This window comes from Peromyscus maniculatus, chromosome 19 (genome assembly GCF_049852395.1).
Source record: "Peromyscus maniculatus bairdii isolate BWxNUB_F1_BW_parent chromosome 19, HU_Pman_BW_mat_3.1, whole genome shotgun sequence".
Classification (NCBI taxonomy): domain Eukaryota; kingdom Metazoa; phylum Chordata; class Mammalia; order Rodentia; family Cricetidae; genus Peromyscus; species Peromyscus maniculatus.
This window is the reverse complement of record NC_134870.1, coordinates 41,425,507-41,436,834: the sequence shown is the minus strand read 5'-3', so window position 1 is coordinate 41,436,834 and position 11,328 is coordinate 41,425,507. Positions and strand designations below refer to the sequence as shown.

The 11,328-nt window shown below is 41.7% G+C and overlaps 1 protein-coding gene across 4 annotated transcripts; it reads right to left on the bottom strand.

Annotated features, from left to right (window-relative positions):
- Positions 1 to 2,153: 2,153 nt before the first annotated feature.
- Positions 2,154 to 7,949, bottom strand: Fam170a (family with sequence similarity 170 member A). 4 transcript variants are annotated; one of them, XM_016006018.2, is made up of 4 exons: positions 7,659 to 7,949; positions 4,736 to 4,882; positions 3,159 to 3,917; positions 2,154 to 2,276 (listed from the first exon to the last, which is right to left on the bottom strand). In XM_016006018.2, exons 1-4 carry the CDS (start codon positions 7,726 to 7,728, stop codon positions 2,182 to 2,184), a joined length of 1,071 nt encoding a protein of 356 aa, XP_015861504.1. In that variant the 5' UTR covers positions 7,729 to 7,949; the 3' UTR covers positions 2,154 to 2,181. The 4 variants fall into 4 exon arrangements, with proteins under 4 accessions (XP_015861504.1, XP_015861505.1, XP_006987532.1 ...); XM_016006019.2 differs by having other exon boundaries at positions 3,186 to 3,917; XM_006987470.3 differs by having other exon boundaries at positions 4,742 to 4,882.
- Positions 7,950 to 11,328: the final 3,379 nt, after the last annotated feature.

Genomic DNA, 11,328 nt, shown 5'->3' with positions numbered 1-11,328 from the left:
TGTTACAAAAAGAAATAGCAAAAATGGCCTGGATAAATACAAAGATTTATAAAATGTAATGCTCATTTTTAAAATATTATCTTTATGATCATCATAATTTAATATTGAACCAGAGGGCCTAGCATATCCAGAAAGGCAAGGAAACTTAAATACAAATAATCTAATAAATCTAATATTTACTTATATTAAATATAATTGAATATTTAAAACTATTTATAATATGATAGCATTCTTTTACACCAAGAATACTTCAACCAAGCTGCTATATATGTGATCAATCCTATAAATATGCATTGATAATAAATTTCAACATGTAATGGGAAAATAAATCCCAAAAGGAACCAAAAGAAAAGACACCTTAGATTAGATCATCGATGTTGAAAACTGTTGTTAAATATATATATGTATTCCATATGTTATATGGAATAATAAGAGAAACAACCAAAACAAAGGAAGAAATTCACTCTAACAATAATGGTGAACTTACAAAGTGTGTACTTGGACACAGCAATGAGCTCCTAGGAACACATTCTAGAAAGACTTGTGCTCAGCTTGCTTTGAATAAAGGAAATATGCAAACTATCAACCTCCCGTTCAAAATCACATGTTCAAACAAGACAATAATCCCAACATAGAGAAGTGGACACAAGGTCCCATTCCTAACTGAAATGTTATCTTCAATTGATAGCTGCTGGCAAAGGGAAAATCTGTTTTCTCCAATGGCATCTCATTGGATTTACCAACCACCAACCTAGGCAGACTTCATGCCTGGAGTAGTTGACTGATTCAAAACAGACTCCGTGTTCTTTTGTGTCATTTAATTTTGAGGTATTTTTTTGTCTTATTGTTTTTGTCTTGATTTTCATTTTTTGTGGAGCTTCTTTTTTGAGAAGTAGAGAGAGAGAACATAAAGTGGAATGGGTAAAATGGGTAGACCCTGAGAGATATAGGGGGAAGGGAGAAAATGTGATAAAAAAATATTTTGCGTGAAAAATATTTAAGTAAATAAAAAAATAAGAGACAAAGAAAGTAAATGTAAGATTAACATATTGATAGGATGAATTATAAAAACTAAGCTAAACTAACAACTACCATACTGAACATACTGGAAAAAAAAAAAGCTGGTAACCCCCAAAACATGCTTCAGAGTGGCAAATAGGTTGCAGGATTTTATAGCAGGTATGCATGTATGGAAGGCAATGGGAAAGTGGGGTTTGCTTGTATCTGAAATCCTTTTCAATTCAAACCCACTTCAGCAAAAGAAACATCATGAAGTTACCATGGCTGCAGGACGGAGCCACTGGTGCTTATCATCAAAAAACGTCACACACATCTGAACTATTTCCCAAGAAAAACATACTCAAACAAGAGCCTTAGAACTAGGAGCCTTGGGCTGGCAAATGGGCATCTCACACTGTGAGGAAGGACAGGTGAGAGGAAAATGCTCAAAATTACAGGCCACTGTGGGGTCTGCTTGACTGGACTTCAGAGAGCGGACTTTACATTATTTCTTTGTTAATTTTATTTTTGTTGAGAATTTCATACGTGTATTTTTTTTTCTTTTACATAATTTCTACCACATGCTCATACCCTATTCCAGCTCCTCCCATACCCAGGCATGAATTCCCTCCCACTGAGCAGGCCATAAGCAACTCCTTAGACTTTGGAGTTAGATATTATTGTACTTAAACTAACGAACTCTGGACATTACACTGTTTCTAACCCTAGAGGACACTCTAGGCTCCTTCTTAGCTCTATTCGGATTCAGAGACATGTTGCTATGTTACTGTCCCTCACCTTTCGACGACGGTGGACAACCTCACAACTGGCATCAAAATCAGTCTTCAGTACCAACAACCCTGGTTCCAGTGGGTGGTCGCAGTGGTTAGCTCAGAGGCGCTGTGGTCGGATTTTAAAAGACCAGTAAACTAATGTATTAATAATAATAATAATAATAATAATAATAATAATAATAATAATAATAATAGAGGGAAAATAAAATTTTTATCTCATCTGAAGGAGACAATGTGCTAAGTGGAAGATTTTCAAACAGACAGGCATGAATGTTATAGTGAAACCCTGCTGATAACTTCTAGAGGTGGGTGGGTGGATGGGCAGCTAGATTACTTTGCTAAGAACGCAGCCAGGCGCGGTTTGGAAAACAATCTTTATTGCATACGATTATGTGTTGGACTGAGTGTTGCTCTTTTCGTCTCCCTTTACACAAGTGGCGTTCTGTCTGCTTCCGCTGCTGTCTGGGTGGTCCTTTCTTCTTCCTGGGGTGGAGAAAAGAAGAAATACAGCAGAACAGGAGGAGATGAGAAGTGCCTTGACCACTGCTAGCAAATTACCCTTTCCTTGTATCTGAACTCCACAGTCATGCGCATACCACAGGGAGTTCACGCCCAGCTCCACTGCAGCGGCAAGTTCTAGAACAGGCCCAGGTTTCTTGAGACCTCACTTGCACCGGGCTCCTTTTCCCCTCTTTACGGTTCCATTTTCCCCACAGGGCTAATGGGCCAATGGGCCAATGAGCTCTCAGCTCAGACTGAAGAGTTTAAGACCCAAACCTCTCATCCTGCTGGGTGGGTCCCCATCCTCTCTCCAGGCCATTCCTCTTCCCTGAGGCTGTGCTGAGCTATCTGCCCAGAGGGACAACACTATTTCCTCCTAAAGTAGAGGACAATGGTGTAGGAACAGAGAAAGTTCCCAGGCAAAACTCTCCAGTTTCTCACTTGTTCAAGGTCAGTTTCCCTAGGAGAACTGGGTGTGCCTCCAAACAGCCCAGCACAGCCCTGCCCTCTGTTCTGTGAGATTTCTATTCCTGTGGGCCTTACCTCTCCCAAGAGAAGGCCACCCCATCTTCCAGGATCCTCTAACCCAGGAATCTCAGTTGGTGCGTGGAAACCAAAATAAGTACGCTTCTTAATGAGGCAAGGGGCTCTGTCGGCCCTTAGAAATGATCTGAACTTCCTGCAGGAGCTGAAAAGCCCGGGACAAATCCCAATTTACGGTAATGTAAGATTCCTGAGCAAGAAGCAGAGGGCCTGGTTACCCTTCCATCATTCCCAGAGCTGACAAACACCCCTCTCTTCCTGATGGAGGTGCCAGTCTGCATTGGAGGCACAGATGGCTCAGCAGACCCAGCCCTTGCTCACTTCTGTCCTTTGGAGAATCAAACATACAGCCTGGACACTGGCTCCAGGGTTTCTTCGCCCCGTCTTCCTCTGTGGACTGCTGCTCTTCCGACGTCTTTTCCTTGCTTCTCTCTTTCTCCTCAGCGTTCTCTTCTTCCTCCTCCTGGATGCTCTCTGATTCCGCATTGCCGATCAGCTGCGCCATGGTGAGGTGGAAGACGTGGCAGCTGAAGCCCTCCCGGATCCCAAACTGCACGTGCTCTTGGAGGTTCTCCATGGTGGTAAAGACTCTGCAACAGGCCATGCACCGTAAGCCAGTCTCCATGGTCACCAGCCAGTCAGGAGTCTTGGCCCTGGGTCTCTCTTCCACCGTGGGTGACGCTGGTGGGCTATCTGACTCTGGCTTTTCTTCGTGTTCTTTCTCTTCCCCACTGGGTTCACTGTCCGACAGGAGGTTTCTGGTAGACACATCAGAGGGTGGAGCACCTACCCACACACCCTCGGGGAGGGTGGCTTCTTCCATCCTTGGCTGCTTCTCTGGGGACTCTGAGGTTTCCTTCGTTTCCCAGGAGATGGCCACACCTTTTTTCATTTTCACCTTCATGTAGTATATTTTCATCCCCTTCCCCTTTTTGTTTGTACACAGAGAGGACACACAAGTCTTGTAGGATGGACAGGATGAGGAGGCGTGCTGTGAGGGGTTGTTCGTCGCCACTCCTTCTGGAACCTGGTCTCGGGATGATCTAGGCTTGGAGCTGTCTTGATGTAGTTTCTTGGTTCCTGGTCATGGAAATTAGAAATAGGAGAGCATCTTTAGAGAGAGAGCTGAGAAAACGTCAGTGAGAGTGTGACACAGGAGAAGCGGCCTTGGGGTGATGTGATTGAAGGATGAGCTTGGTGTTTACTGTTTGCTTTATAGGGTGGTGTGCATGCTGTGGTTTTATTATGTATGGGGATATTAGCAGATGGCGTGTACTTAGGAGTATGGAGGGTGGTAGTGAGGAGTGAAGAGTGTACGAAGTGGAGGCAAAGTGTATCTGCAGTAAAGATGGGAACCTGTGACCTTGTCGCTGTGGTATTTGTGGGATGTGGGCTATCGTGTTCAAGGACAGCATCATGAGTCATACATTTTCAGGTTGTATGTCCGGAGAATTACATATCTGTGTGAAGTATGGCTGTGTGTGAAGTCTTTGAGTCTGTGCTTAATCCCACTGCACTAATACCTATGCTGAGCAACTATGTAGAGCTCTGAATGCAAACCCAAAGGCAGAAACCACACAGTTCTTCTAAAAGCACTTATCTGGTTCCTTAGCCTGCTGCCCTAAGCCCAGACCCTTCTATCCACTGTTTCATGACTTCTCACCATGATGAAGCTGTGGCTTCAGATCTCCCACACCAGACTCCAACTCCCTTAGTAGCTCTGAAATCTATCTAGGCTCCTCTACAGAGCCCTGAGCACCCCCAACTACCCTGGGCTTCCTCTCAGCCTTATCCTTGAATCTATATGCCTTCTGCACTGCACCCTGAGCCCCACGCCCAAAGAGTTTCACCCAAGAAGCCCCATGCCCAAAGCATGTCACACCCAAGGAGCCTCGCACCCTTACTACGATGGATGAGCTTGTGTGGAGAAGAAACACAGGAGAAGTATTCTGAGGCAGAGGAGACCTCCCCTACCCCTGGGCTTTGGGCTTTGGCCACTCCAGTAGATTCAGGCTGGGAGATATCCTCTTGTGACTTTGAAATTCCTGAGAGAGATATAAGAGACACAAAGATATGGCGGTTGGCCATGTTTGTACATCATTTACCCATCCAGCAAATACTTACTGGTGTCTGACAGAATTAGCAATTACGGCCAGTACACATGGCTTGGAATCTGGTCCTAATGGATATTCTAGTACTTAATCACAGCCACAAGTTATTTTATTAGTGTCTTCACTAAAAATGTAAGAGTAGGGGCTGGAGAGATGGCTCAGTGGTTGAGAGCACTGACTACTCTTGCAGAGGACCTGGGTTTGATTCCCAGCGCCCACATCTTAGCTCACAACCATCTGTAACTCCAGCCCCAGAGGATCCAATGCCCTCTTCAGGCCTCTGCAGGTATCATGTATGCTCATGATGCATAGATATACATGCAGTAAAAAAAAAGAAAATACACATAAAAATAAATAAAATTTTAAAAATAAATAAAAGTGTAACAGTGGTGTATATAAGGCAGCCTTTAATAATTGTGAGATCAATGTGGTAAAAAAAAAAAACAGTAGAAATATGGTCTCTATCTAGAGAATCAGCAGTTAGGAAATATGTAAGCTTTCCTATGTGGCCCATATCTGTTAAGTGGGTTTCATTCACTGAAGCAATATTTAATAAACAGCTATTATGTATGAGGCACTTTTCTCGGCTCTGAGAATACTGAGCCTAAGTCCATCTTCAAACTGGACTTTCCATTTTAATCTTGAAAGGCAAGAACTGAGCAGAAATAAGTAAATATATATTAGGTCGGCTTATGGTCAGTATATAAGGGTTACCAGATGCAGTAAACAAAAATGTCTCGTATCCAGTTAAGTTAGAATTTCAAGTAAGTCACACATTTTTTGAGTAAATATGTCCTATACAGTTTTTAATACACATTCATACTGAATGATCATTTGCAACTTATTTGAAATTCAAATTTAAGTATCGTTTATATTTTATTTGGCAACCCTAATAAAAGGTACAGATGATTCTGTGTTTTATTGTGGTTTGTACAAAGCAGGCCTGGTATTATTACATGTATAGTTTTCCTCAGATGTGACATACAATAACATGTGACTGGTCTTTATATGATATTTAGGAATATCTTAGAGTATTTATGTTTATGTGGGTCTGCCTCTCTCTCTCTCTCTCTCTCTCTCTCTCTCTCTCTCTCCCTCCCTCCCTCCCTCTATCCCTCCCTCCCTCTCATGCATGCACACACTCACAGTAGAACTTAGTGTGTGAAGAGAAGACCATCATGTATGCATGGGCTGTGTGTGCCTGTGGTACAGAGATGGTGTGTTTATATAGCCACGTGGTCTCAAAGTATGGAGGGTATGGGACATCTTTCTGTATCACAGCACATACAGGAAATGTGTGGCTATCTCATGGAAGACCCTATGAGAGCTTTGTATATATCATCGCATATACTGAGTGTCAGCCAGGTCCAGACAAGAATACAATACCTTTACCTTACATGCTTCACAGTGAGTGATACTCTCTCACCCATACACCTACTATTTCTCCTCCCAATAAGGATGCCTGGGCAAAACATTCTAAAATATGCAGATAAATGGGGGAACCAAAACCTCTTCACTCTCCTGTAACTGCCAGTGAAAATTTGACAGTGCGTTGAACCACTGTTCTCTGGGCGCAGCCCACAGTTTTCGGGTCCCAGGGCCCATGGCAGCTGATGGGCTCTTCCTTGAGCAAAAGTCACCATCTGAGCATCTAGGCCGGCCACTATTCTGCCTCACTTCCTACGCCTGACAACCCTTTTACAGCAAGCCACTTTTTTTTAATTTCAATATATTTATATTTATTTTATGTGTACAAGTGTTTTGTCTGCATGTATGTCTGTGCACCATTTAAATCCCTGGTGCCCAAGGAGGTCAGAAGAGGGCACTGATCCCCTGGACCTGGAGTTACCAATGGTAGTGAGCCACCATGTGGGTTATGGGAATGGACCCCAGGTCTTCTTGCAAGAGCAGTAAGTCTTCTTAACCACTGAGCCATCTCTCCAGACCGCAGGTAGTAATTGCAGGTATCATGCATCTTAGGGAACAATCCAGCAACTATTAATGTCCCCTACTTTCTCTAGAGTCCTGGTGAGTTTCACCCCATCTATCATGACCGGGGTCTCTGATCAGACCCTTCCCTTTTTTTTTATTTCCTCTGGAAAGTCTAAAACCTGTACATCCACAAACTCTAATGGACCACTTATAAATTCTTTCTACTCAAGGAATAAAATCTTCATGGTCTCAATATGACATCAACCCTAGACAAACTCTTACCCTTTTGAATAAGCATTTTACTTCTCAAAATACTTCTCAGGCCCTTTTACTCATTAGGCTACTTTTTACTCTTTCCTGAAAGACTCAATGAAACTCACTTTTTTAGCAACCCCCATCACATCTCCAACCGATAGTTCCAAGGGGGGAACAAAAAAGAATAAGAGATATGCACTCAGAAGGGGATCTCTGAAAATCCGCACCTCTGGGTTATATAGCTGGGACCTCAGCTAGCTTGGAGTCCGTAGCTCCAAATGCCAGTGCCTGGGAAATGCCAGTGCCAAGAGGGAAGTTCATAAAACAGCACGACTGACTATCTATCCGCCGTGGGCATCTGCACCCTCTGCACTGTCTCACGCCACTGAAACCCTGGAGACAGATCTGGCAGCATCAGCAGATCTCTGCTTCTCCACTTCACCGAAGTCCTCCTCAATCACTTCTGGTCAGCTCAAGCTGACCAGCATCCCTTGCACCCTCAGACAAGCTGCCCAGCACGTACCTCTTGCCTCTTCATCACCTTCCTGGGACTCTTCAATTTCCAGATGTTTCCTCTTTTGTCGTCGTTTCATAGTGTCAGCCAAAAGAGTCCCTTGAAGGATTCTTAAAGTCCAGTTTCACCTTTTCCCTACAGGTTGGCTGGCCCTTTTTGACCTTCAGGAAATCCGTTGAGATTAGTGGACACAAGTTAAAAAATAATCAAGTATCTTAACTGGCTGAAGAACTCAGGTCACTTAATCAAACAGCAGCCCTGTCCAGTGTTCACTATGCTGCATGGCTGTTAAGGGTCAAAGGTCACAGGCCTACTGGAGGATTCTCAATGATGACATCAGAGCATTCTATGGACCTCAGTCTAACATAGCCTCTGCAGCTTCAGAAACCCTCTTTGCAAGAATAATTCCTTTTCCCCAATGGAATCTCTCTAAGGAATTCAACTCTCGTCTCTCAATTGTGGCAGAATATTTTTAGATGTTAACATGTTTCTATGTCATTTTTTTCCCTTTTCTCCTGTTACTTCACCCTTTCATTTCTACCCTTAAGCAGGTAGCAGGCTTTGTGTTCATTGTTCATTTCTCAGAGCAGAGATATTGGCAGGGCTAAAATTGTTGATAAATTATCCCTAAAGCCCCAAACTTTGCAGAAAACAAAATATTGGACCAGAAATATAGTATAGGCAGAATTATTTTAGATTCATTTTCTTCTTATTCTACTAAAGGTGTGAAAAGTACCAATTAGGTCAAAGGTATATGTAAACCATGGAAAAGAAGGGCCTTGATGTATAGCTTAGGACATAGATACAAAAAAAATACCAAAAGGAGACTGCTGTGTTGTTCAAATAAGAGAACCATGCCAACCTGTCCTATTTAAAGTACAGGAGCCATGGCAATCAGGTACTCTGATGGGCACTCAAAGCTTCCGTCCTGCATGACTTCAAAAGAGAAATGGGTGGAAATATACACAAAGCATGAACAGGACCAAAGTTTGAAGTTGACAGTTAAGTGGAAATGTGAGGGGAAAAACGGCATGCCATTTCTTGCACACAAGCTAGACATTCCCCGGGGGTAAAGAGAAAGACTGCTCCTGTATCTAACACCCGCCAAGTGAAGCCACTCCCAGTTGACTTTCAGGGAGCAGCCTTGCGAACATGTGGGCACACTGTGGACCAAAGAGCCTAGATACAAGGCAGAACTAGTGGGATGACAACTCGTCCTCAAAATCAGACTATTCGCTGGTTGGAAGTAATCACAGAGTGATTTTTGCCTTGTTCTGGAGAATATAGTCTGATATAGTTATGAGACTAATTATCTGCTACTAAGAGCAAGAATGGCAAAGCTAAGACATATGAGGGGGAAAAAAACACAGAAAAAGTACTTGATAATGTGAGTTGGGGCAAGATATGTCTGTACCATGTGGCACTAATTTTCCTTCAACTACCAAACATGATGGCAAAGACCAAAATTAGCATTAAGGACTCATTTTACATTATCTGCCACCTTTAAGACAAGGATAGCTTCTCCTTCTGCTCTACCTCACTCTGACTTCCTCTACCAATTTCTCCACATGATCTTTAAAGTATCTGGAGAAAGCATCTCCCAGGCATCCATATGCTACTCAGAGTCAGAGTATCAAACCTAGAAATAACTTGATGCTACAAACGCTTGTCATTTTGGGTTGAGAAGTGAGAGAAGAGGAACGTGTAGAAAGGACAGGAAAAAGACATCACTCTTTATATTAATTATTCAAATGTTATGACAAGAATATACCAACATGTAATTTGTGTGCAAATGTACACATATTAAAACAAGACCAGATATCCTTCCACACCCAGGAAATCAGCATCATCAAAAATGAAAAAGAAGACACCACATACCCTATAGACATTTTAAAAAAAAAGTTAAGACAACAAATTCTCTATATATAAGTTTGATAACCTGGATGAAATAGACCAGTTTCTCAGAAAACATATTCAATTGCAGCTTATGCAACATAAAATAAATTGTACAACTCTGTAACTATAAAGGAAGTCAAATGTATGGTTGCTAAACTTTCAAATGAAATCTCCATGATCGCATGATTCTACCAGAGGTAGAAGTCATGGAAAAGGGGCCTGAGTCCCTGGGAAAATACCATCAGAAGGGAACCAGGGAGTTTTCATGATGATGGTAGCTGTCAGAAGAGGGACAGGCCAGACCCCAGGTTCTATGCTTCCTGGTCGAGATGCCATTTTTGTTCTCCCCTGCACTACCACTGTGATAGGGTTGTCTCTTGTTAGGTCTTCAAGGGAGGCTGAACCTACTCAACAGGCAAGATCCCCTGATCCTAGACTTTGGATCACTAGATTGTGGAGGAAAGAAACTTTATACATGGCTTGGTCATATATTGTGTTGTACTAACAAAAACTGGCTACCACTCATGGCCACTGGTACAACAAAATTATTTGAAAGTACCTATTGTGATTCTTTTTTGTCTCATACAAATATGAGCAGAGGGAAACTTCTAAGCTCAATAAAGAGATCGATATAAAATCTATTGCTAAGATTATAATAGACTTAATAATAAACTACTGAACATTTTCCCCCATAAGAATGCAACACAGTAAATTTGTCTGCATTCACTGCTTTTGATAATGATTTTCTTAGGATAAAGATGAAGGGTATGGTCAGTCAAATAAGACATGAACTAAGAAAATCTACACAGATGAGATGAGGGAAATAAAATGGTTCCCATTTGCAGAAAATATCATTGGATTAAAAAAACTGCAGTAAAATAAGACATGCTAAGAAAAAATAAGCGGTGCAGAAGGAATGAGAGGAGGAGGAAGAAAGGGAGCTGTGGAGGAAGAAGGAACTCCTAAACATAATTAAGTGAATTAATTAGGATCACAGGGTAGAAGATAAACTTACCACAATCGCCTGTCAGCATCCCTGGGGAACTGGTTCTTAGACTTCTCCAATAAAAGGATGGCAAATGTCCACAATATACACAACCTCCTGTAGTGTTCTCTAGACACCTTATAATACACAATATGCCGTGTGTTATAATACACACTGTTAATGAGGTGGAAATTATGACAAGCAAAAGTCATCATCTGTACATGTTCAGAACTGACAATCCATCACTAGGATCCCAGAAGTATAGAGGCTGAGTTGTACTTCTGTGTATTATCAACGGACAGGTCACCACCAAAAACAAAACAGTACTACTTATGACTGCACAAATAATTAAGCAGTTGTAAAATTAACAAATAATGTGTAAGACTGTAAAGTTGTAAAACAGAGAACTGTGGCTCAGCTTAGTAAAATGCAATTCTCTGCGAATTAATATACAGGTTTAGTATAATTCCTATCAAATTCCCAGAATAATTTTTGTAGTTACAGACATGGTTTTTATTTATATGTAAAGGAAAAGGAACTAGAGTAAGTAAAACAATTTTGAAAAGGAATAAAACTTACCCTATTTTAGGGCATTATTTTCTGCAATAATCAAGCCTGTGTGATATGGACCAAGATATGGACACATAAATCAACTGGACAGAATAGAAATTGTACAGATAAACTTCTGCAAATATACCAAGTGATTTTTGACAAAACTGCAGAAGTAATTCAACAGGGAAAAGATAGCCATTTCAATAAATGGCACTGAAACAATTGGATACCCATAAGAAAAAGAAA